This window comes from Pelophylax lessonae (assembly GCF_965119305.1).
Source record: "Pelophylax lessonae genome assembly, chromosome: 3".
NCBI lineage: Eukaryota > Metazoa > Chordata > Amphibia > Anura > Ranidae > Pelophylax > Pelophylax lessonae.
The window spans coordinates 235,642,400-235,664,011 of record NC_138770.1 but is presented as its reverse complement, the minus strand read 5'-3'; the positions used below and the strand labels follow the sequence as shown (position 1 = coordinate 235,664,011).

At 42.4% G+C, this 21,612-nt stretch overlaps 1 protein-coding gene across 3 annotated transcripts in view; it reads right to left on the bottom strand.

Moving 5' to 3' along the window:
- The window catches only part of MED12L (mediator complex subunit 12L), an 837,051-nt gene that overhangs the window by 726,768 nt on the left and 88,671 nt on the right, over positions 1–21,612 (bottom strand). For all 3 annotated transcript variants that reach the window (XM_082251515.1, XM_082251517.1, XM_082251516.1), the window contains exons 7-9: positions 16,240–16,350; positions 4,157–4,426; positions 1,692–1,841 (exon numbers count right to left, since the gene is read on the bottom strand). In XM_082251515.1, coding sequence (XP_082107641.1) covers positions 1,692–1,841; positions 4,157–4,426; positions 16,240–16,350 — 531 coding nt within the window. The remainder of the gene's footprint in view (positions 1–1,691; positions 1,842–4,156; positions 4,427–16,239; positions 16,351–21,612) is intronic.

Here is a 21,612-nt window from a genome sequence, read left to right as displayed (position 1 = left end):
AGTGATTATGCTAGCAGCTATAGCATTTGCTTGCGATAATCTCAAGCGAATCCAGCAGGCTGGTTGTACCAAAGTTGATCGATCAACTTGGTACATCCAGCCTGTTCACACACAGTGAGAGTCCTTAGTAATTAGAGACTTTACTTGGCATGCAGACTTCCCATCCTTTCTACTTGTAGGCAGGTGCAGGTTTTCTTCCATCCAATATTTGGCACTGTGCTATTATAAAGATGGATTGGTGTCTGTTATGGGAAATGTCCCCGTTGGTGTCTCAGAGGAACCTGCTGTCTGATTGGATGCTGCAATCTCAGGTGACCTTTGGCAGCCATCTTGGTGTGAGACATTATAAATTAGGGAATACATGTCATCTGGGTGTGTCTAGAGCGAATGGTAGGACAGGGATAGAGACCCTGCTGAATAGAGCAGGGAGGGATTCCTGAAAACAACGTATGTGCAGAAGAAACATTCTGGTATTTGGACCAGTGAAGTGGGGCTCTTCTCAGCAGAATCAAAGTTCCATCCCAGTACACAGCAAACCGCCACCCCTCCAGTGGAAGCCGTCATCAGTAATACAAGGTAAAGCCTGGTTACACTGTAGAAATACCAGCTGCTATATTGCCATTATTCATTACCACTAACCTATATGAAATATACAAGATAACTCTTTAGAAGCAAGTTATAGAGCCAGATTCATTTTGAGTTTTGTTTTGAGTGGTCATTGTGGTATCTTAATTTTATCTTGTTTTCTGATGTTAGGATTTTTCTATTGCATTTTTTGACACAACTCACCAGAGATCTGGCTACTGTACTGTTTGTTGCTTTGTACCTCAAAATTTTTAATAAAAAAAGTTTGAAAGAAAATATACAAGATACATTTCAACATAAACGACAGCACGTGTAGACTCTCCCTTATTGGGTACCCTTGGGCTTATTATACTTACTTTATTTTTTTTCTTGTTTTTTTTTTTCTTCAGAAAATATAATGGAAGTAAAGAGGGAGAATCAGATGAGAAGACATACTTTTTGGACAAGCTCTAAGACCCCATGGGGAAAGGAATGGTGAAAAGTGATTTTTCATTTTCTTTCCCCCTATTTTAGAGATTTTAAATGCTCTTTAAAAAAAAAAAAAAAATGAACACGTTTATACTTACCTGTTCTGTGCAATGGAATTGCACATAGTGGCCAGGAACCTCCTCTTTTCAGGTTTCCCACTGGCGCTCCTGGCTCCTCCTTCCACGGGTGCTCCCGTCGAAAGCCACTTTCTGTGGGGGCACTTGTGTGGCCTCACTCCCGAACTTTGCTGTCTGTGTCTATTGACACAGACAACAGGACTCAGCCCCACCACCTGCTTCCTCGTCACTAGCTTTGATTGATGGCAGCAGGAGCCAATGGGTCCTGCTGCCTCAGCAAAGCCAGAGACACAAGGTAGTGAGGGGAGAGAAGAGCTGCAGATGGGCACAGTGCCAGATTGAATGACGGCTCAGGTAGGTAAAAGGGGGTGAGGGGGGGGGATACTCATGCCTAAACATTTTTACCTTAATGCAACAAATACATTACAGTAAAAAATGCTTAGGCTTTATAACTACTTTAAAGAAAGAATAAATCAAAGAAGATAATTATAAAATCATTAATGTGCCCTTAGGTTCCAGGTGCGATTGGTGTTCCATTTGACTTTGTACAGCTTTACATACCTGTTGATTAAAAGGTGAGCTGCCACCAGGCATAGGCAGACTTGATGGGGGAACCTGAAGAAGATCCAGAGGAGAACCTGGATTTGAGTTTTTACTTTCATTAGTGGAATAGTTCCACACCAAGGCACTTGGACAGCAGAGGGTGATAGTCTGCAGAAATAAAAAATAAAATAAAAAAAACACCATTACCTTAGTTCTATTTGCACATTTTAAATAATTATTTTTAACCTATAGTGAGAGACATATGGAGGCTGCAATTATTGAGCCGCCTATGAAAAGCTAGCTGATTGACTATCTTTGCTTTCAATACTTGGAGTCAAGCAGGCAGCAAACAAAGTCTGAATTTGTGATCTGCACAATTGTTTTAGATTACCGACTTGTAAAATATAGAACCCAGACAGCCCCGCAAAAAAAAAAAAAAAATATATATAGAAAACTATATTATATAGATATAGGAAATACTGTAAAATATTTTTACAGTTAAATCAAACATTTTTTATAGTAGTTAGACAAAAACCGCATCATGTTTTGCAGAATTAATGGAAGACAGGAAGTTTGTCTTTCTTGTTTTTCCACATTAAACATAAAGTACAAAAATAGTGTGATTTTGTTAATTCACAGTATATCCAAACTTACATTTTTTTTTTAAAATTCTGGATAGAAAAGGGTAAGGTTAAAACCTCTGTGAAGTTTTTTTTTTTTTTGCTGTCTGTGTTCTGTTGAAGAGATTCCCCCTCATTTCTTGTCCTGTAGGCACAATAGGAAGTAAAAGAAAATCTCTCCAAAGTTAAGGGCCTGTTCACAGCACTGCACTGTGGAAACCCATTTTGAATTACATCCACCTTCAAAATACATCTCTTTTGCACAGAACCACAATGCACAATACAGCATTACTATGCATTGCCAAATGCTGCTAAACAAAAAATGCAGTCTAAATCTGGTCCTGTTGGTCCTACCAAAGAAGCACAGAGGGTGGGTGTAACGCAAATAGGTGCAGAGTTATGCTGGTTACAATTGGAGAGCGGTCATTCACGGTAATGCGAGTCTATGTGGTGTAGTGAATGCGGTCAGATGTACCAATGTTTTAATGAAGCTTGTATCAAAGCACTGAGTATGCTTATTAAAAGTGAGTGCATTTTTATCTTGGTATTTTAATAAAGCATCATTTATACAAAGAATACTTTTAGTCCTCTTTTTTCTTTCACGCGATCTGGATCTGAGTGTGGTTCCAGTCTAAGGGCAAAAAGCGTTCCAATCTAAGGGGCATAAAAAGTGTTGTTTCATTTAATTTAGGTCATAATTGTGATTTGAGCATTTATTACCTACACAAGGTATGCACAGCCTGAACGGTATCTGGTGGAATTGAGGTTTCAGTCATCATAGCACAGTGGTGGTGGATGCACTTGTTTTTTTGGGTTTTATAAACTTTATTTATGTGGTTTTTGAGGTGATTTTAATTCCATGAAATCAATACTTCTTTTGTTTTTATACGTTGGGATGTGGTGAAAATACTCACAGATGTTTTAGTGGCAATTAAGGATGTGCGCTATATTTATTGACAGATTAAGCAAAAATGTATTGATTACTGCGCTTAATGTTTTTTGGAATTTAAAAAAAAATTCAATCTGCACTATTTTGGATCCATTGTGGTCCATTGGGCAGCCCTTTATAATATATGGGCTGCTTTAACATAATGAGCATGCATTAAACACACCGCAACTGATTAAAATGGCTGGTGTAAGTGGGCCCTGATCTACATTTACAATTATGTGGGACAAGTGATTGCCTGACTGGAAATAAAATTAATTAGACTGTTTAGGTAGGTACTCATATTACATGGTTTTGGTAAATATTAAATTATATAATGGTAAAATATTTAAAGGATGTTTGGTACAGTCAGATTGAAACGTATATGGCAAGCTTTTGCCAGTTGTCACCTGAAAAAAAGTATCCATATTAGAAGATTACTCCTCTATTCCTTTTCTGCATTTTCTAATATTTTAAATCATGTTAAAAGGGACACAGACCTCGAAGAACAACTGACAGGGATTCTAACCCCCATGCTACTCTTTCCACACACAAAAAAAAACATTAGGCTTTAGATGCACTTTAAAGACCAAATCCTCCTAAAATGAAGTTTTCATTATTGTGTGTGCTGGCAGGATGAGACAATCATTACTTTCTTATTACTTATTAAAGAATTCTATGAAGAAGAAGGTTCCTAGTTTGTTGCAGCCACTACAAAGCTTTGCTCAATTTATTATAACATAAAATTATTGCAATTGATTTTTAATGGAAAGAATGTCACAACACCATAATGATCTTTGTTCTGTAGTAAAAGACAGAAACTACAACAGGAAGATACAACTGTGGATATCCAAGACAGGTACATATTAATTTCCCACCTAAAATTAAAATGTCACTTTTGGACAAATGTAACCAATACATTTTTTAAATATTCTTACCTGTAACATGCAGCTAAGACCATATACCAATGGGCGATGCTGCGGACATAATTGGAAATCAACACAAGGCAAATGAATGGAGGGCACCAAAGGTCCTGAAGAACTGGCACTTTGAGCAGCTATGGGAGGATTGCCTTGTGCCATCACGATGAGTGGTGTGTGTACAGCAAGTTGGCTGGCACAATCGCTCAGTAAAGCAGACAGACGTCTGGAGCAGAAGTAGGCAAGGCGTCGTGAAAGATACGCTGATTGTACAAACTCCTCAGAATGCTGGAAATGAAAAGCCAGAGTTTATTTACGTCTAACAGTGCTTGGTCTTTTATAAATGACAGAATTCTTTGGATCAGAGCTCCGGCTGTTGTGGAACTACAAGACCCATCATGCCTCTGCCTATGGGAGTCATGCTTATAACTGTCAGCCTTGAAATGCCTCATGTGAAATATAGTTCTGCAACAGCTGGAGGGCCACCAGTTTGAGACCCCTGCTTTGGATTTTTGATACAAAGTTTTTAGACAGCATGAAAATAAGTAAATCCGCAAAAAACGCTACACAAATGTTTGTTTTTTACTTTTTTGACCAACAAGAATAAGTATCCTTAAAGAACAAGCTCACGTTTGTAACATGTTACACTTGTATTTAAAGTGGAACTTTACCCATAATGACTTGATAAAAAAATAATGTCCTTTAGGAAAGAATATACATTCCACATGAATAATTTTGCTACCAAATTTGTTGTGTACTGTAAATTGCCTCGAGCAGTGCTCCTGTTTCTTTTTGGTGGAGGCTGCCATTTTGCTGAAGCCCAGAGCCCCTGGATAGCAGTAAATCATAGAGCGGAAACAAACCCATTGATTTAATGGTTTAAAAAAAGTTACGTTCCTGGAATGCCAGGATTGCTAACTGTCACATTTGCTTGTGTCCTCAACCAAACTGTCAAACCATCAAATGGTTGGAGTCATAACTGATCACATGTGCAGCACCATGGCAGTTGCAGATAGCAGAAGCAGCTTCCTTGGCTGTAAAGGATAGGAGGGTTTAAGGCTGTCAGCAGATCGGCCTCTACAAATTCAGCAGTGCCTAAAAAAAAGTCTAAAAATGAAGAGCAACTGAGCATGTGCAAAGCAGGGTGGGACGGTGTATTACTGGACTTTAACCACTTGCCGACGGTGTAAGGTACATTTACTGTGGCAGGTCAGCTCTAGTGTGTGAAATCATGTACCTGTACGTCATTTCATGCAGCAGCCTCTAGGTGGCAAGTGCGTGCTGTCGGAGACCCAATCACGTGCTGATTGGACAGAGGGGGAGCCAATCAGCGGGTCTGGCGGACCTGATGTCTGCCGGCCACCCACGATCATTCCAGAGAGATGCAGAACGGCTGTCGTAAACAAGGCAGATTGCTGTCCTGACAGGGGAGAAGATGGAGATCTTATGTTTCTGCTAAGCAGGAACACGAATCTCAGTCTTCCCCAAGTTGGAATAACCTCCCACCGTTAGAAAGCACCCCCTAGGGACACATTAAACCCTTTGATTACCCCTGATGTTAACCCCTTCCCTGCCAGTGTCATTAGTATAGTAACAGTGCATATTTTTTCCCACTGATCACTGTACTGGTGTTACTGGTCCCTAAAAAAGTTTCAAAAGTGTCAAGTGCCCGTTTTGTCCGCTGCAATGTCACAGTCCCACTATTAGTCGCTGATCGCCATCATTACTAGTAAAAAAAGGAATCAACAAAAATGCTATAAAAAAACATCCAATCCTTTGTAGACGCTATAAATTTTGCTCATAACAATCGATATACGCTTATTGGGATTTTTTTAACCAAAAATATGTAGCAGAATACATATTGGCCAAAATCCATGAAGAAATACATTTTTTTACACTTTTTTATTGGATATGTTTTATAGCAGAATGTAAAAAAAAATTTTTAATTTTAAAAATTGTCGCTCTTTTTTGTTTATAGCGCAAAAAAAATAAAAACCGCAGAGATGATTAAATACCACCAAAAGAAAGCTCTATTTGTGGGAAAAAAGGACATCAATATTATTTGGGTACCACGTAATTGTGAGTTAAAGTAACGCAGTGCCGTATAGCAAAAAATGGCCTGTTCATTTAAGTGGTAAAACCTTCCAGGGCTGAAGTTGTTAAACAGAAATTGTTAAACAGTATAGGCACTTATTTCTAATGTTTTTACATAGCTGTACCTGCAAAAGGGCCAGCCTGAAGTGATCTAGCAGGTCTGTGATATCTGTGAATGAACTACAAGTACCGTCTGCCATTGCGGCGGACCAATTTTAGTTCTCAATCAACTGTGAGGGCACTAGTCAGCGCTCTTGTAGAGCATTGATTCTTCTCTGACTTCAGCAACTGTCTGCCTGTATAGGAGGTATGGGCAGACAGCTGACTGGGAGTCTGCAGGATCCTGGCATTGCACTCGGGATCTGCTGATTACTGGTACAATGCTTTACAGGCTGCAGTGTATAAAACAAATAATAAATGTACATTTTTTACCTGCAAAATAGTGTGCATTTTATTTTTTTTTAACAAAAGGTTAACTAATCTTCAAATTTTGACCGTTGCAGAGAAGTCTTAGTGGACAAAGAACAGGAAGCTTCAGTATACAAATATTAAACTGTGATCAACCAAATTCTGGAAGGTGGCAAGCTATATGGTTTCATGCATCTAAGTAATGCACCTAATTTGAATAGCACTTGAGACGACTGGAAGAGGAATGAATAAAGAGGGCTCATGTATATGGGCCCGATTACATGGGCATGCGGCTGCCCCGTCCTCAAAAAAAAAAAAATTACCTCAGAAGTAGCGATGCTTTAACTTTAGGAATTTAAAGCGGAGTTCCACCCAAAAGTGGAACTTCCGCTTTAGGTAGTCCTAACCCCCTGACATGCCACATTTGGCATGTCATTTTTTTTTGGGGAGAGCGGGTACCTAGTTTTGACAGGTACCAGCTCCCACTTCCGCTCAGAGTGCTTCGGCGCCCTGAGTGGAAGTTCTCCTCTCCCCCTCCCTCCCTGCCGGCCAATCAAGATGTGCAGCGCAACTCGCGCATGTGCAGTGCATACCTGGCTGTGAAGCCGCAAGGTGTCACAACCGGGTGCCCACACCAGTGATGCCGGCACCGCCGAGACCAGAGGGAGAGGATCGAGGCTTCGGGCAGCTGCATTGCTGGACCGTGGGACAGGTGAGTGTGTGTTTATTAAAAGTCAGCAGCTACACTTTTTGTAGCTGCTGACTTCTAATAAACACAGAAAAGGCTGGAACTCTGCTTTAAATAAAGTTACTGTTATTTTAAAAATAATTTAAATAAAGTTTAGTAGGGAAAATGTACCATGTGACATAGGGAAAAAATCTGGAATGTCACATGGTACATATTCCACAATCAGTGGGGCTTATTATATAAATAGAATAGAACCATTTGCCAGTTGGTCAAGAGACAGCTCAGGGAGCTCCCCCCCCCCTTTCCCAAGGCACTATTGTCACCCTTCTATGTAAGGGGGGACATGTGTTTTATTTATTTTTTTGGAGCGCGAGTCCTTCATGACAGAGCTATTATGTTTTAAAGTTTTGCAGTTTAACCGCTTGCCGACCGCCGCAAGTACATATACCTCGGCAGTCAGCCCCGTGCAGGCAAAGTGACGTATGGGTACGTCACTTGCCTGCGAGCCAATAGTCGGTTACAGCGGGAGAAAGCAGGCGGCTAATGTAAACAAAGCCGCCTGTCATTCTCCCCTGTGTAAGTGCAGAGATCATACGGTCCTGCTATGCAGGATCGTATATCTCTGTAGTTACACAAGCAGCCACATCCCTGCACAGTTAGAAGCACGCCCCTAGGGACACACTTAACCCCTCCTTCTCCAATAAAGTTAACCCCTTCCCTGCCAGTGTCATTTTTACAGTAACAGTGCATTTGTATAGCACTGATTACTGTAGTAATGTCACTGGTACCCCCAAAATAGTAAAAAATGTCAGTCAAGGGTCCGATCTGTCCTCCGCAATGTCGCAGTCCTGCAAAAAAAATTGGAGATTGCCGCCATTACTCGTTAAAAAAAAAAAAAAAAAAAATGACAAAAATCTTTCCCTTAGTTAGTAAACGCAATAACTTTTGCGCATACCAATCAAAATACGCTTATTGCGATTTTTTTTACCAAACACATGTAGCAGAAAAAAAATTGGCCTTAAATGTTAAAAAATTTTGATTTTTGCATTTTTTTTTTTTGCGGAATTTCATGTGAAAAAATTTGAAAAATATTGTTATTTTTGCAAAATTGTCGCTCTTTTTTTGTTTATAGCGCATGATCAAAAAATCGCACAGTTGATCAATAGAAAGCTCTGTTTGTGGGAAAAAAAGGATGTCAATTTCATTTGGGTACAGCGTCGCACGACCGCGCAATTGTCTGTTAAAATCACGCAGTGCCGAATCGCAAAATAGGCCCTGGCCAGGAAGGGGGTAAAATCTTCCGGGGGTTAAGTGGTTAAAAATAAATAGCACTTTTTAATGATTGAAGTGAATACTAAAATATATGTTAATTTATTTAATCCACACCAATAAATCTGCTGCGGCCAATATTTTGCCAGAAAACTTGTGTGTGTCTCTTTTATTCAATAGTTATTTTTGGTATTTTGGAGAGGGAATAAGGTGCGGCCTGCATTCCCATGGTTTGTAAAGGAGTCCTGTAGTGAGCAATACAAAGTATTTTCAGCCACTCAATAACATGCGTTTTCCAACTTGCTGAAGAATCTTTAGGTGAGCAACCCTTATATCTGTTATTCTGCTATCTCCTTTCTGTCAATGTATTGCTAGCGCACGGGTCCAAGATAACTGACTGGTCCCTAGTTCTGTCCTAACCACTTCCAAGCTGTTTAATGCTATACAGAGGATTACACCGTTTTTAAAGCTTACACAACTGCATTAACTGGTATTGTATCTGTGTAGAGTTTAGCTTTAAAGCACTAACACTAAAGCTTTGCTGGTACGCTGATAGTTTTCTCAAAATGGTTAAAGATACAAACATCTCAATCTCCCTTAGAACAGCTAATTACCATTGAGTTGGACAAACATAAAACATGACTTTAGGTCACATATTTTAAAAAATATGACTTGCTGCCACGGAATGAGGTAACATTCTTGCCAAACACCACAAGTACACAAGAAAAAAGAAACATTTCAGAAGAAAACAATTCTTCCAGTTTCTTCAGAATTTCCTATTTACAGCTTCAACAATATTTGTACCTTGGTCTTTTTTCACACAGAGCAAAACAACATTAGGGCTCTTTCACACGGGCGGTCCGATCAGATCCGCCTGTCAGTTTTTTAGGCGGATCTGATCGGATCCTCCATGCAGCTCTATGGGGCAGCGGGTGTCAGCGGAGGTCACCTCCGCTGACACCCGCTGCCATCCGCATCCGATCCTGTGCTGAAATCTGGACGGATGGAAACCCTATTTTTCCATCCGTTCAGTAATCGGAGCGGAGCGGATCTGATGAGAGCGGACAAGCGGTCCGCTCTCCTCCGATCCCCCATAGAGGGCAGCGGGTGCTGAGACACCTCCCTCTCCGCTCTGCAAGCGGAGACGGAGCTGTCATCCGCCCGGCTCAGCGGGGATCGCGGATCGATCCCCGCTGAGCAACACCGATCCGCCTGCGGAGGCGGACCGTGTGAAAGAAGCCTTAAGCAGTATATACAGTGCCTTGAAAAAGTATTCATACCCTTTGAAAGTTTCCACATTTTATCATGTTACAACCAAAAACAGTATTTTACTGGGATTTTATGTGATTGAGCAACACAAAGTGGCACAAAATTGTGAAGTGGAAGGAAAATGATAAATGGTTTTCAACATTTTTTACAAATAAATATGTGAAAAGTGTGGCGTGCATTTATATTCAGCCCCCTTGAGTCAATACTTTGTAGAACCACCTTTCGCAGCAATTACAGCTGCAAGTCTTTTTGGGTATTTCTCTACCAGCTTTTAACATTTAGAGAGTGACATTTTTGCCCATTCTTCTTTGCAACATAGCACAAGCTCTGTCAGACTGGAAGGAGAGTGTCTGAACAGCAAATTGTCAAGTCTTGCCACAGATTCTCAATTGGATTTAGGTCTAGACTTTGACTGAGCCATTCTAGCACATGAATATGCTTTGATCTTAACCATCCCATTGTAGCTCTGGCTGTATGTCTAGGGTCGTTGCTCTGCTGGAAGGCAAACCTCCACCCCAGTCTCAAGTCTTTTTGCAGACTCTAACAGGTTTTTTTCTAAGATTGCCCTGTATTTGGATACTTCCATCTTCCCATCAACACTGACCAGTTTCCCTGTCCCTGCTGAAGAAAAGAATCCCCACAACATGATGCTGCCACCACCATGTTTCACGGTGGGGGGCGGTGCGCAGTGCTAGTTTTTCGCCACACATAGCATTTTGCTTTTAGGCCAAAAAGTAAATTTTTAGTCTCATCTGACCAAAACACCTTCTTCCACATGTTTGCTGTGTCCACCACATGGCTTCTCGCAAACTGCAAACAAGACTTCTTATGGCTTTCTTTCAACAATGGCTTTCTTCATGCCACTCTTCCATAAAGGCCAGATTTGTGGGGTGCATGACTAATACTTGTCATGTGGACAGATTCTCTCACCTGCAGACTCTCTGCAGCTCCTCCAGAGTTACAATGGGCCTCTTGGCTGCTTCTCCGAGTAATGCTCTCCTTGCCCGGCCTGTCAGTTTAGGTGGATGGCCATGTCTTGGTAGGTTTGCAGTTGTGCCATACTCTTTCCATTTTCAGATGATGGATTGAACAATGCTCTGTGAGATGTTCAAAGCTTGAGATATTTTTTGATAACCTAATCCTGCTTGAAACAGTTGCCGACTGCCCACTGTAGATTTACTTCACCAGGGCGGCTCGGCTGAGCAAAGTCACGTAGACCTACGTGATGCGCATTCACAGGTCTAGCCCGATCTGGTCTGATTCGGCTCAGAACCGATCAGTCACCAGATGCAGACCAATGATTTTTGGTCTGGATCTGGTTATTGGTTCTGGCCAATGGCATCATGTCCTCTGCCTGTGTAACGTAAACACAGGCAGGGGAAGTGATGTAATCTTCCCACCTGGAGCCTTTTTGGTTCCAGGAGAAGAAGAAGCATGTAAAACTGAGTACACAAAGCAGTACACTAACACTACCACACATAGGCACACTTTTAACCCCTTGATCACCCCCCCACCCCAGTTAACCCCTCACAGTGTACACTATACACAGTGTATACAGATTATTACTGATCACTGTATTAGTGTCACTTGTGACCCTAAATTGCGCTTGCGCTAGGCCCAGATAGGTTTAGGGCACCCGCCATACATCCCCTAGAAAGGTTTAACCCTTAGATCTCCCCCAGTTAACCCCTTCACTGCCCTGTGACAGTGTACACTATATACAGTGATTACTGATCACTGTATTAGTGTCACGGGTGATGCTAGTTAGGCTAGTTAGCATCAGTGTCAGTTTTATTATAGCATCAGGGTCCCACCACATTTTCTAAAAAAGTTTTAACTTTTTACCTAATTTACTTTTACCTAATTTAAAATAAGGCAAAATACTTGCCTTATTTTAAATTGTCCTTCTTATTTTAGGAAGGGATATATTAGAGGTCACCTGTTTTTTGATTATATAAAGACCAACTACCTGCATTCCAAACCCAGCTCTGAAGAAGAGAGGACACCCCTTGAAATGTGTCAGATTTTAATTGGATGTTTCCATTCCACAACTGTCACTAACCAGCAGACCATGCTGAGTGGTGCATCTGATGGACTTTTTAAATATATTTCGCTTATTTCATCCTGTTTTTGAGTATGATGTGTATATATTTTTAAAACATAAATTGTGGCAAAGATAATGTGCTGGGCTGGTGCGCCCTCTGTTTCTTTTTTTTTTTTAAATGTTGATTGCATGGTTGTGCAGAGGAAAGGGGGGCAAAATTCAGCGCCTTCTAAGGGGGTAGCGCTACAATCTAAATAGACACACAGTTAGGAAAGGGTCAGAGTGCTTTAGTTACTGGTGTTAAAGCTTTGTGTATTGAACACAAAGGGTCATTAGATCAAGAATTGAACCTAAAGGGTCAATAGTAAAGCACTGACAGTTTTAAGAATGGGCTGTTTTTGAATTCTAAAGAATAGATTGTGCCTCTATTATGATATCTGTGAGAATAAAATAAGTTATTATATTTGGCAGCACATTTTGCAGAATTGCTGCCAACACTTGCATGACCTTCCTTCTCTGACTTATGTGGCACCTATATTTTCTTCAGGACAGATTCAAGGCTATAAACAGACCGTACCATTGTTATTATGATAGCAGGCAGGAGTAAAGTTTACATGTAAAGCTTGTATAAGAGCCGGTTCACACTACCGCGACCAGAAAGTCGCCCCATGAAGGAGCGACTTTTTAGCATGACTTTGAAGAGACTTGCAAGAGACTTGCAGAGATTTAAATGATAGGCGAATTTGTCTGTGGGGAATACCTGGCTAATCTTTTTCTTCTTCCTGGAAAGTCTGATCACAGCCGCTTGAAAATAGATAAGGATCCGACTTAGAGGCGACTCCCATTGAAGTCTATGTGCACAAATCAGATAGAGGTCGCCTTGAAGTAGTACAGGAACCTTTTCTGAAGTCGGAGCGAATTCAGTAGTGCATATTAAGACTAGGGATGATTGAACTTTTGAAAAGTTTGGTTCGACCAGAACTTCCCGAAAGTTCGGGTCCGGATTCCAGAACCCCATTGAAATCAATGGGACCCGAACTTCGGTAATCAAAAAAACACAATTTTGAAGCCCTAAAACCCAATAAATGCCCCTAAAAAGTGCCTAGGGTTTTGGGTCATGCCCCAGGGACTATTATTCACACAAAAAAAAGTTCTTAAAAATTGTCGTTTTTGATAGAGAGCCAATTATTGAAAAAATTATTGAAAAAAAAAAAGAGATTTCTTTGGATTTAGTGTCTTGTCTAGGGGGTCTAAAAAGTGTACCTGTGAAGTTTCAGCTCTGTAGCATGTCCAGAACCAGAAAAAAAAGATAATTTTTCTTAGAATTTTTATTAGCACAGGGATGGGGTTCCGCTACTTTCACACCTGGGCGTTTTTGTTTCAGGCGTTTATTGGGCATTTTTTGGGCGTCTTTGGAGGCAGGCATGACATCTGAACTTCTTTATAGGGGTATATATACACACATATATATATATATATATATATATATACACATACACACATATAGGTGTGAAAGTAGCGGAACCCCATCCCTGCGCTAATGAAATTATTTGCAGGGATGGGGTTCCGCTCCTATCACACCTATATGTGTGTATGTGTATATATACATATATGTGTGTGTGTGTATATATACCCCTATACAGAAGTTCAGATGTTATGCCTGCCTCCAAAGACGCCCAAAAAATGCCCAATAAACGCCTGCAACAAAAACGCCCAGGTGTGTTGTTGCAGGCGTTTATTGGGCATCTTTGGAGGCAGGCATAACATCTGAACTTCTGTATAGGGGTATATATATACACACACACACATATATGTATATATACACATACACACATATAGGTGTGATAGGACCCCATCCCTGCAAATAATTTCATTAGCGCACTGATGGGGCTCCGCTACTTTCACACCTATATGTGTGTATGTGTATATATACATATATGTGTGTGTGTATATAAACCCCTACACAGAAGTTCAGATGTCATGCCTGCCTCCAAAGACGTCCACAAAAAAGCCCAATAAACGCCTGAAACAAAAACGCCCAGGTGTGAAAGCAGCGGAGCCCCATACCTGCTCTACTGCAATTCTAAGACAAACAATCTTTTTTCTCTGGCGGTCACCCTAACATGGATGAATTCGGTCACCCTGGCATACAAGGAGCAGAGCCCCATCCCTGCTCTACTATTAATTCTAAGAAAAATGATCTTTCTCTTATGGCGGTCACCCTGACATGGATGAGTTCTGTCACCCACAGCAGTCAGAGTCAGTTCATCCTAAACGACACTACGGCCACCCTGACACTTAACACTTTCCCTACAGAAACTAGATTATTGAATCTAACTATAGTGGTATATAGTACCCTAACTACACTATCCCTTTCCTCACACTAATAATTGCTAAATTACACTTTTGAAGCAGGAGTAACAGAACTGCTTCCACTCTCTTCCACAGCCCCTGTATTACAGTGCTAGAGATTTGGCGGGGCTATGTTATATACTGGGGGGCGTATTCACTACTGATTGGCCTCTGGACCCCCTAGTCACTCCAATCACATTCCTAGCATCCTCCTGTCCCCTCAATTGGCTTTTACTGATGTTTCTGGTCCAATCACTGGCTTTTAAAGCCCAGTTCCTGTCCCATTGCATTGCACCGTTCGATCTTCCCTAATTAAGATGGCTCTCATTCATTTACATTGAATTTGTAATGACAAGAGACTTGGGGCGACTTGAGGGCACACAAGTCGCTTCCCAAGTCAGAGTAGTGTGAACCGGCTCTTAGGGTTTCATCAGCAATTAATCTACACCACCATCCTAAACTATGGTAAACAAACTGCCTACAACCTGCATTTCTGGCAAGTGGCTTGACCTATACCTGAAACCCTCTCTAGGCAAAGTTAAAAACAGGCTTGCCTCCTTCACAGGCCTAAGCAGATTCAAGAAAACCTGTACAAAAAAAATAAGGAAGTGGTCATCACTGACTGCTATGTGGATCCAATGGCTTTAGTCCTTTCTGGGTACTATCCCAAAGCAAATATGCAGATCAGGGGTTTAGTCTTTTCTTTCACTCTTCTTGCTGAATATTTGTTCTGAGTAAGTGACACAGAGACCCAAAGTACTAAAGCCAGAGACTGCTAAGAAACTGCAAGAATCTAGCAGTTTCAGGAGGTCAGCTATGTCAGCGTCCACATTTCTTTCAGTACATTTTTGTATTTATAGATTGAAAAAGATAATGATGATAATTATAAGGGACATTTTCATTAGTATATGATGCTATGACATATAGACAGATGCATTCCAATCCCTACACAAGTGCACACAAAAGGTACAAGTAAAAATAATTTTCAACTGGGTTATAGATTTAAAAAAGCTGATTTGGGCAATATGTGCATGCAAAGAGACTTCCCTACGTAAAAAGATATATCAGTGTAAAATGCTACAGATGGGGTCTTAGTGGATTGGAAAAGATCTATGAGCACTTAATAAATAGTACACTAATACTGTACTATGTTTTCAGTTACCCAAAGATTGGGAAAAATATGACAAGGAGACAATTCCCCAAAATGGTGAAAGTAACCCTGTTTTGTTGAGAACCAATATAACATATGTTTGCTGTATAAGCCATTTCAAAATGTATTACTGTTAAAATAAGTATGCCAATATTATACATTTTTGTAATTTGCAACAAACAACTTCCTGCAAATGTTCTCTTCTGTTTCATGGAAACGGAGTATGTACAGTTTGCAAAGATGATTTCTTATAAATCTCTTGCACAGGATATGTAATTTAGCAATGTGCTATTTAAATATGCTTAGCGCTCTGCTGGCTTTGGGAGTCCAAAGCCAAGGGAGCACTAAACAAAATCAGGGAGGACAGCCTGATCACATAACTTGTCAAAGTCATGTGACTGACCTCTCCACCAATCACAGAGTTCTCTAGGAAAACCTCAACAGCTCAGAAGTCATGACAAATTTCTTGTATGAACTGCCAAGTAGACAAGACTGCCTAGGAGAGGCAATCTTTTGGGAACACACAAACATTTTTTTTTTTTTTTTTTTGTTCAATCATGTCTACCTATAGTGATAGTGATATAAAGATTTATACACAAGGTGGAACAACATCAGACTAGGAGAATTAAGTTATTTATTCAAGTAAGTCATGTATAATCCCATATCTGTATTCCATATGAAAGATATTTATTTTGTCAGACCCTTAATATATTAACATAGGTAACGAACTCCATTCCGATACACATGAATAAATGTATACATTTGTGTTCAGTGACAAATGTATACTCATAGGTTAGAATTTCTATAAGTAAAATGTCAATAAATACCTGTAAGACAAGAGGAAGCAAGATTTTTAGAAGTTCATCATCAAGTGAGCAAACTTTTTCTAAAACATCTAACATCCAGGTCAAATATTCGTGCCGTTCCAATAAACCTTCCTGCAATAAAAGAATAGAACATATTTTTTAATCCAGCATTGATAATGTTAAATCAGTATAAAGGGAACAATAACAAAGCAATCTTTAGTGCCACCATGTGGCTCTTTTAGGTTCTACAGTCATTAGGCTCAATTCTTAAAGCTAACATGTTGGTGAATGATCCTTATTTTCAAACAGTTAAAATCAGCTGAATCCAATGAAATTTGGAAATTACGGTCAAATGGTTGAAATAAAGATCCTTATTCTTATGTTAAAGTTTTGTGAAATAAGCCTAATGTATTTCCCACTACTATCATAATAAAGTAAAACAAGCATTTTAGGATGTAAAAATACTGCTTTGTGGTGACTGAGTAGGACTGGAACATGACAGGAGTGGTTGCCTTTGCTTTATTCACCTCATCACTCTTGATAATCACAGTATGCACAACTATTTTGCCATTAAGAATAGGTGAAAGAAAGCCTCACAGAGTGTACTTTATGGCGGTGGTTTTCAAATCTATCCTCAAGTCTCACCAACAGTGCATATTACTTGATTTATTTTTAGAAATGTATACATTGTAGGTGGATTGGACTAAGTGGCAAAATGTTTTGGGCTCTACAGAGAAGATCCACAAAACAGACACTGCTGTAGGCCTTAAGACAGTTCTTTGAATCTTAGTTCTTGGGCAGTTGTGAGGCCTGGTCAATTGTGAGGCCTGGTCAGAAGTGCTGCAAGCCAGTTTAAGTCAGTAAATATTCTGCATTCTGTTTCATGTGATTGCCACCTGTGATTGCCACAGGATTTTAGGGTACAGGAACCAGGATCCTTAGTCATAACCAAGGCTTATATGCAGCTACCCTCCTCCTACTGTAAGCTATTCTCGGTTTTGTAGCAAGCAATTGGGAAATCATAAAACATACCTATTTTCTGTACTATACTTAAAGAACTTTGAGAACAACTTGTACTCCAACAGATGAGACCTGTCACCTGAACAACCACCTGGTAAAACGTAACATTCGTTACGACGACCAGGTGGCCAGGTGGCAGCCTTGCAAAGTTGGACAAACAAATACGGTACCTGATAATAAAAAGACCATGAAGCACTTACAGGTCTGATTTAGTGTGCCTTAACAGAGAAAAGTGGAACTTTATCCTTTAGACCACAGGCTTGAAACTTTTGGAACTAGGAAATGCTCTTGGAAATAGGGATGATCGAACGGTTCGGGTCGACCATCGGTTCGACCCGAACATTGACTGTTCGAAATTCGGCCGAATTTCAAACTTTTTGCTGAAAAAGTTCGGAATTCGGCAACCAGAACCGACCAAATTGCAATGGGACAGGAACTGGGCTTTAAAAGCCTGTGATTGGACCAGAACAATCAGTTAAAGCCAATTGAGGGGGCAGGAGGATGCTAGGAATGTGATTGGAGTGACAAGAGGGTCCAGAGGCCAATCAGTAGTGAATACGCCCCCCCCAGTATATAACATAGCCCCGCCAAATCTCTAGCATTGTAATACAGGGATGTGGAAGAGAGTGGAAGCAGTTCTGTTACTCCTGCTTCAAAAGTGTCATTTAGCAATTATTAGTGTGAGGAAAGGGATATCTAGTGTAGTTAGGGTACTATTTTCCACTATAGTTAGATTTAATAATCTAGTTTCTGTAGGGAAAGTATTAAGTGTCAGGGGGACCGTAGTGTAGTGTAGGGTTAACTGACTCTGACTGCTATGGCAGGGTGACCAAACCCTTCCATGTCAGGGTGACCACCATAGAAAAAAGATTGTTTCTATTAGAATTGCAGTAAAGCAGAATAGTGGCTTCGCTACTTTCACACCTGGCCGTTTTTGTTGCAGGCGTTTTATCTGGCTTTTTTGTGGACGTCTTTGGAGGCAGGCATGACATCTGAACTTCTGTGTAGGGTTATATATACACACACACATGTATGTATATATACACATATATAGGTGTGAAAGTAGCAGAACCCTATGCCTGCGCTAATGAAATTATTTGCAGGCATAGGACTTCTCTCCTATCACACCTATATGTGTGTATGTGTATAAATACATATAAGTGTGTGTGTATATATACCCCTATACAGAAGTTCAGATGTTATGCCTGCCTCCAAAGACGCCCAAAAAATGCCCAAAAAAAAGCCTGAACATCTGAACTTCTGTATAGGGGTATATATACACACACACTTATTTGTATTTATACACATACACACATATAGGTGTCAGTGGCGGCCCGTGCATAGGGGGCGCCAGGGCGCCGCCCCCCCCCCCCCCCTAAAAAAAGAAAAAAAAAAGACAAAATGAGCAATAACGTTTTCAAAAAAAAAAATTGCGTTCGCAAACTTCGCCGCTGCCGGCCTATGTGGAGGCTGGGGGTGGGGTGGGGTTACGACCCACAAGAGGCGCCAATTGGCTGCCTTCTGGGGGCGTAACCTGGGCACAGCGCTTGCACACCCCCACTTCGTGGATTCCTGGCTGTGATTGGTCCAGTCTCCAGCCTGGACCAATCATCATCCAGGACATCCGATTGCGACGCCGCTGACATCGCAATGGGGGCGGTGCCGGTGCGTGCATCAGTCACTCACCCTCACCGCCCGGTCAGCTTCCCGCCGCCGAAGACCTGGAGTCCAGTCCGGAGAAGAAGCCCGCGCCGGTCACCCGCCGCAGAAGAGGGAGAAGCGCCGCTCACCTTCCCGCCACCGAACGAAGAAGAGGAGAGCGAGAAGCCGCCGTGACTCACAGGTAAGTGCACTCTCAGTCGGGCACGCACGCATAGCTCTGCATTGGGGAACATCCGAACATGTATACTGGCTGCACTGGAGGCACACATCGCATGCATAGCTCTGCATTGGGGACATGTTTACTGGCTGCACTGGAGGCACGCATTGCATGCATAGCTCTGCATTGGGGACATGTTTACTGGCTGCACTGGAGGCACGCACGCATAGCTCTGCATTGGGGACATGTTTACTGGCTGCACTGGAGGCACGCATGCATAGCTCTGCATTGGGGACATGTATACTGGCTGCACTGGAGGCATGCACGCATAGCTCTGCATTGGGGAACATGTATACTGACTGCACTGGAGGCACGCATCACATGCATAGCTCTGCATTGGGGACATGTATACTGGCTGCACTGGAGGCACGCATGCATAGCTCTGCATTGGGGACATGTATACTGGCTGCACTGGAGGCATGCATCGCATGCATAGCTCTGCATTGGGGACATGTTTACTGGCTGCACTGGAGGCAAGCATGCATAGCTCTGCATTGGGGACATGTTTACTGGCTGCACTGGAGGCACGCACGCATAGCTCTGCATTGGGGACATGTTTACTGGCTGCACTGGAGGCACGCACGCATAGCTCTGCATTGGGGAACATGTATACTGACTGCACTGGAGGCACGCATCACATGCATAGCTCTGCATTGGGGACATGTATACTGGCTGCACTGGAGGCACGCATGCATAGCTCTGCATTGGGGACATGTATACTGGCTGCACTGGAGGCACGCATGCATAGCTCTGCATTGGGGAACATGTATACTGGCTGCACTGGAGGCACGCACGCATAGCTCTGCATTGGGGACATGTATACTGGCTGCACTGGAGGCACGCACGCATAGCTCTGCATTGGGGAACATGTATACTGGCTGCACTGGAGGCACGCACGCATAGCTCTGCATTGGGGACATGTATACTGGCTGCACTGGAGGCACGCACACATAGCTCTGCATTGGGGACATGTATACTGGCTGCACTGGAGGCACGCACGCATAGCTCTGCATTGGGGACATGTATACTGGCTGCACTGGAGGCACGCATGCATAGCTCTGCATTGGGGACATGTATACTGGCTGCACTGGAGGCACGCATGCATAGCTCTGCATTGGGGACATGTATACTGGCTGCACTGGAGGCACGCATGCATAGCTCTGCATTGGGGACATGTTTACTGGCTGCACTGGAGGCACGCATGCATAGCTCTGCATTGGGGACATGTATACTGGCTGCACTGGAGGCACGCATGCATGCATAGCTCTGCATTGGGGACATGTTTACTGGCTGCACTGGAGGCATGCATGCATAGCTCTGCATTGGGGACATGTTTACTGGCTGCACTGGAGGCAAGCATGCATAGCTCTGCATTGGGGACATGTTTACTGGCTGCACTGGAGGCAAGCATGCATAGCTCTGCATTGGGGAAATGTTTACTGGCTGCACTGGAGGCACGCATGCATAGCTCTGCATTGGGGAACATGTATACTGACTGCACTGGAGGCACGCACGCATAGCTCTGCATTGGGGACATGTATACTGGCTGCACTGGAGGCACGCACGCATAGCTCTGCATTGGGGACATGTATACTGGCTGCACTGGAGGCACGCACGCATAGCTCTGCATTGGGGACATGTATACTGGCTGCACTGGAGGCACGCATGCATAGCTCTGCATTGGGGAAATGTATACTGGCTGCACTGGAGGCATGCATGCATAGCTCTGCATTGGGGACATGTATACTGGCTGCACTGGAGGCACGCATGCATAGCTCTGCATTGGGGACATGTATACTGGCTGCACTGGAGGCACGCATCACATGCATAGCTCTGCATTGGGGGACATGTTTACTGGCTGCACTGGAGGCACGCATGCATAGCTCTGCATTGGGGACATGTTTACTGGCTGTGCTGGAGGCAAGCATGCATAGCTCTGCATTGGGGACATGTTTACTGGCTGCACTGGAGGCAAGCATGCATAGCTCTGCATTGGGGACATGTTTACTGGCTGCACTGGAGGCACGCACGCATAGCTCTGCATTGGGGACATGTTTATTGGCTGCACTGGAGGCACGCATGCATAGCTCTGAATTGGGGACATGTATACTGGTGGTCACTGCATTGGAGGCACGCACGCATAGCTCTGCATTGGGGACATGTATACTGGTTACTGCATTGGGGACATGTATGCTGGTCACTACATTGAAAGGGGGCATTTATACTGGTGGTCACTATATTGAAGGGGGCATGTACTGTGGGGTTTGTGCTAGGGGCCTGTACTGTGGGGTTTATGCTAGAGGGCATGTACTGTGGGGTTTGTGCTTGAGTTGTTTGTGCGGGTTTGTGCTGGAGGGGTCTGTACTGTGGGGCTTGTGCCACTCTCAGTCCATGTATCCCATAATAGGGTGTCTCTCACAGTATATCCCATAATAGGGCCCCTGTTCCCTATTATGGGATATACTAGTACTGAGAGACCCCTTAATATGTGATAT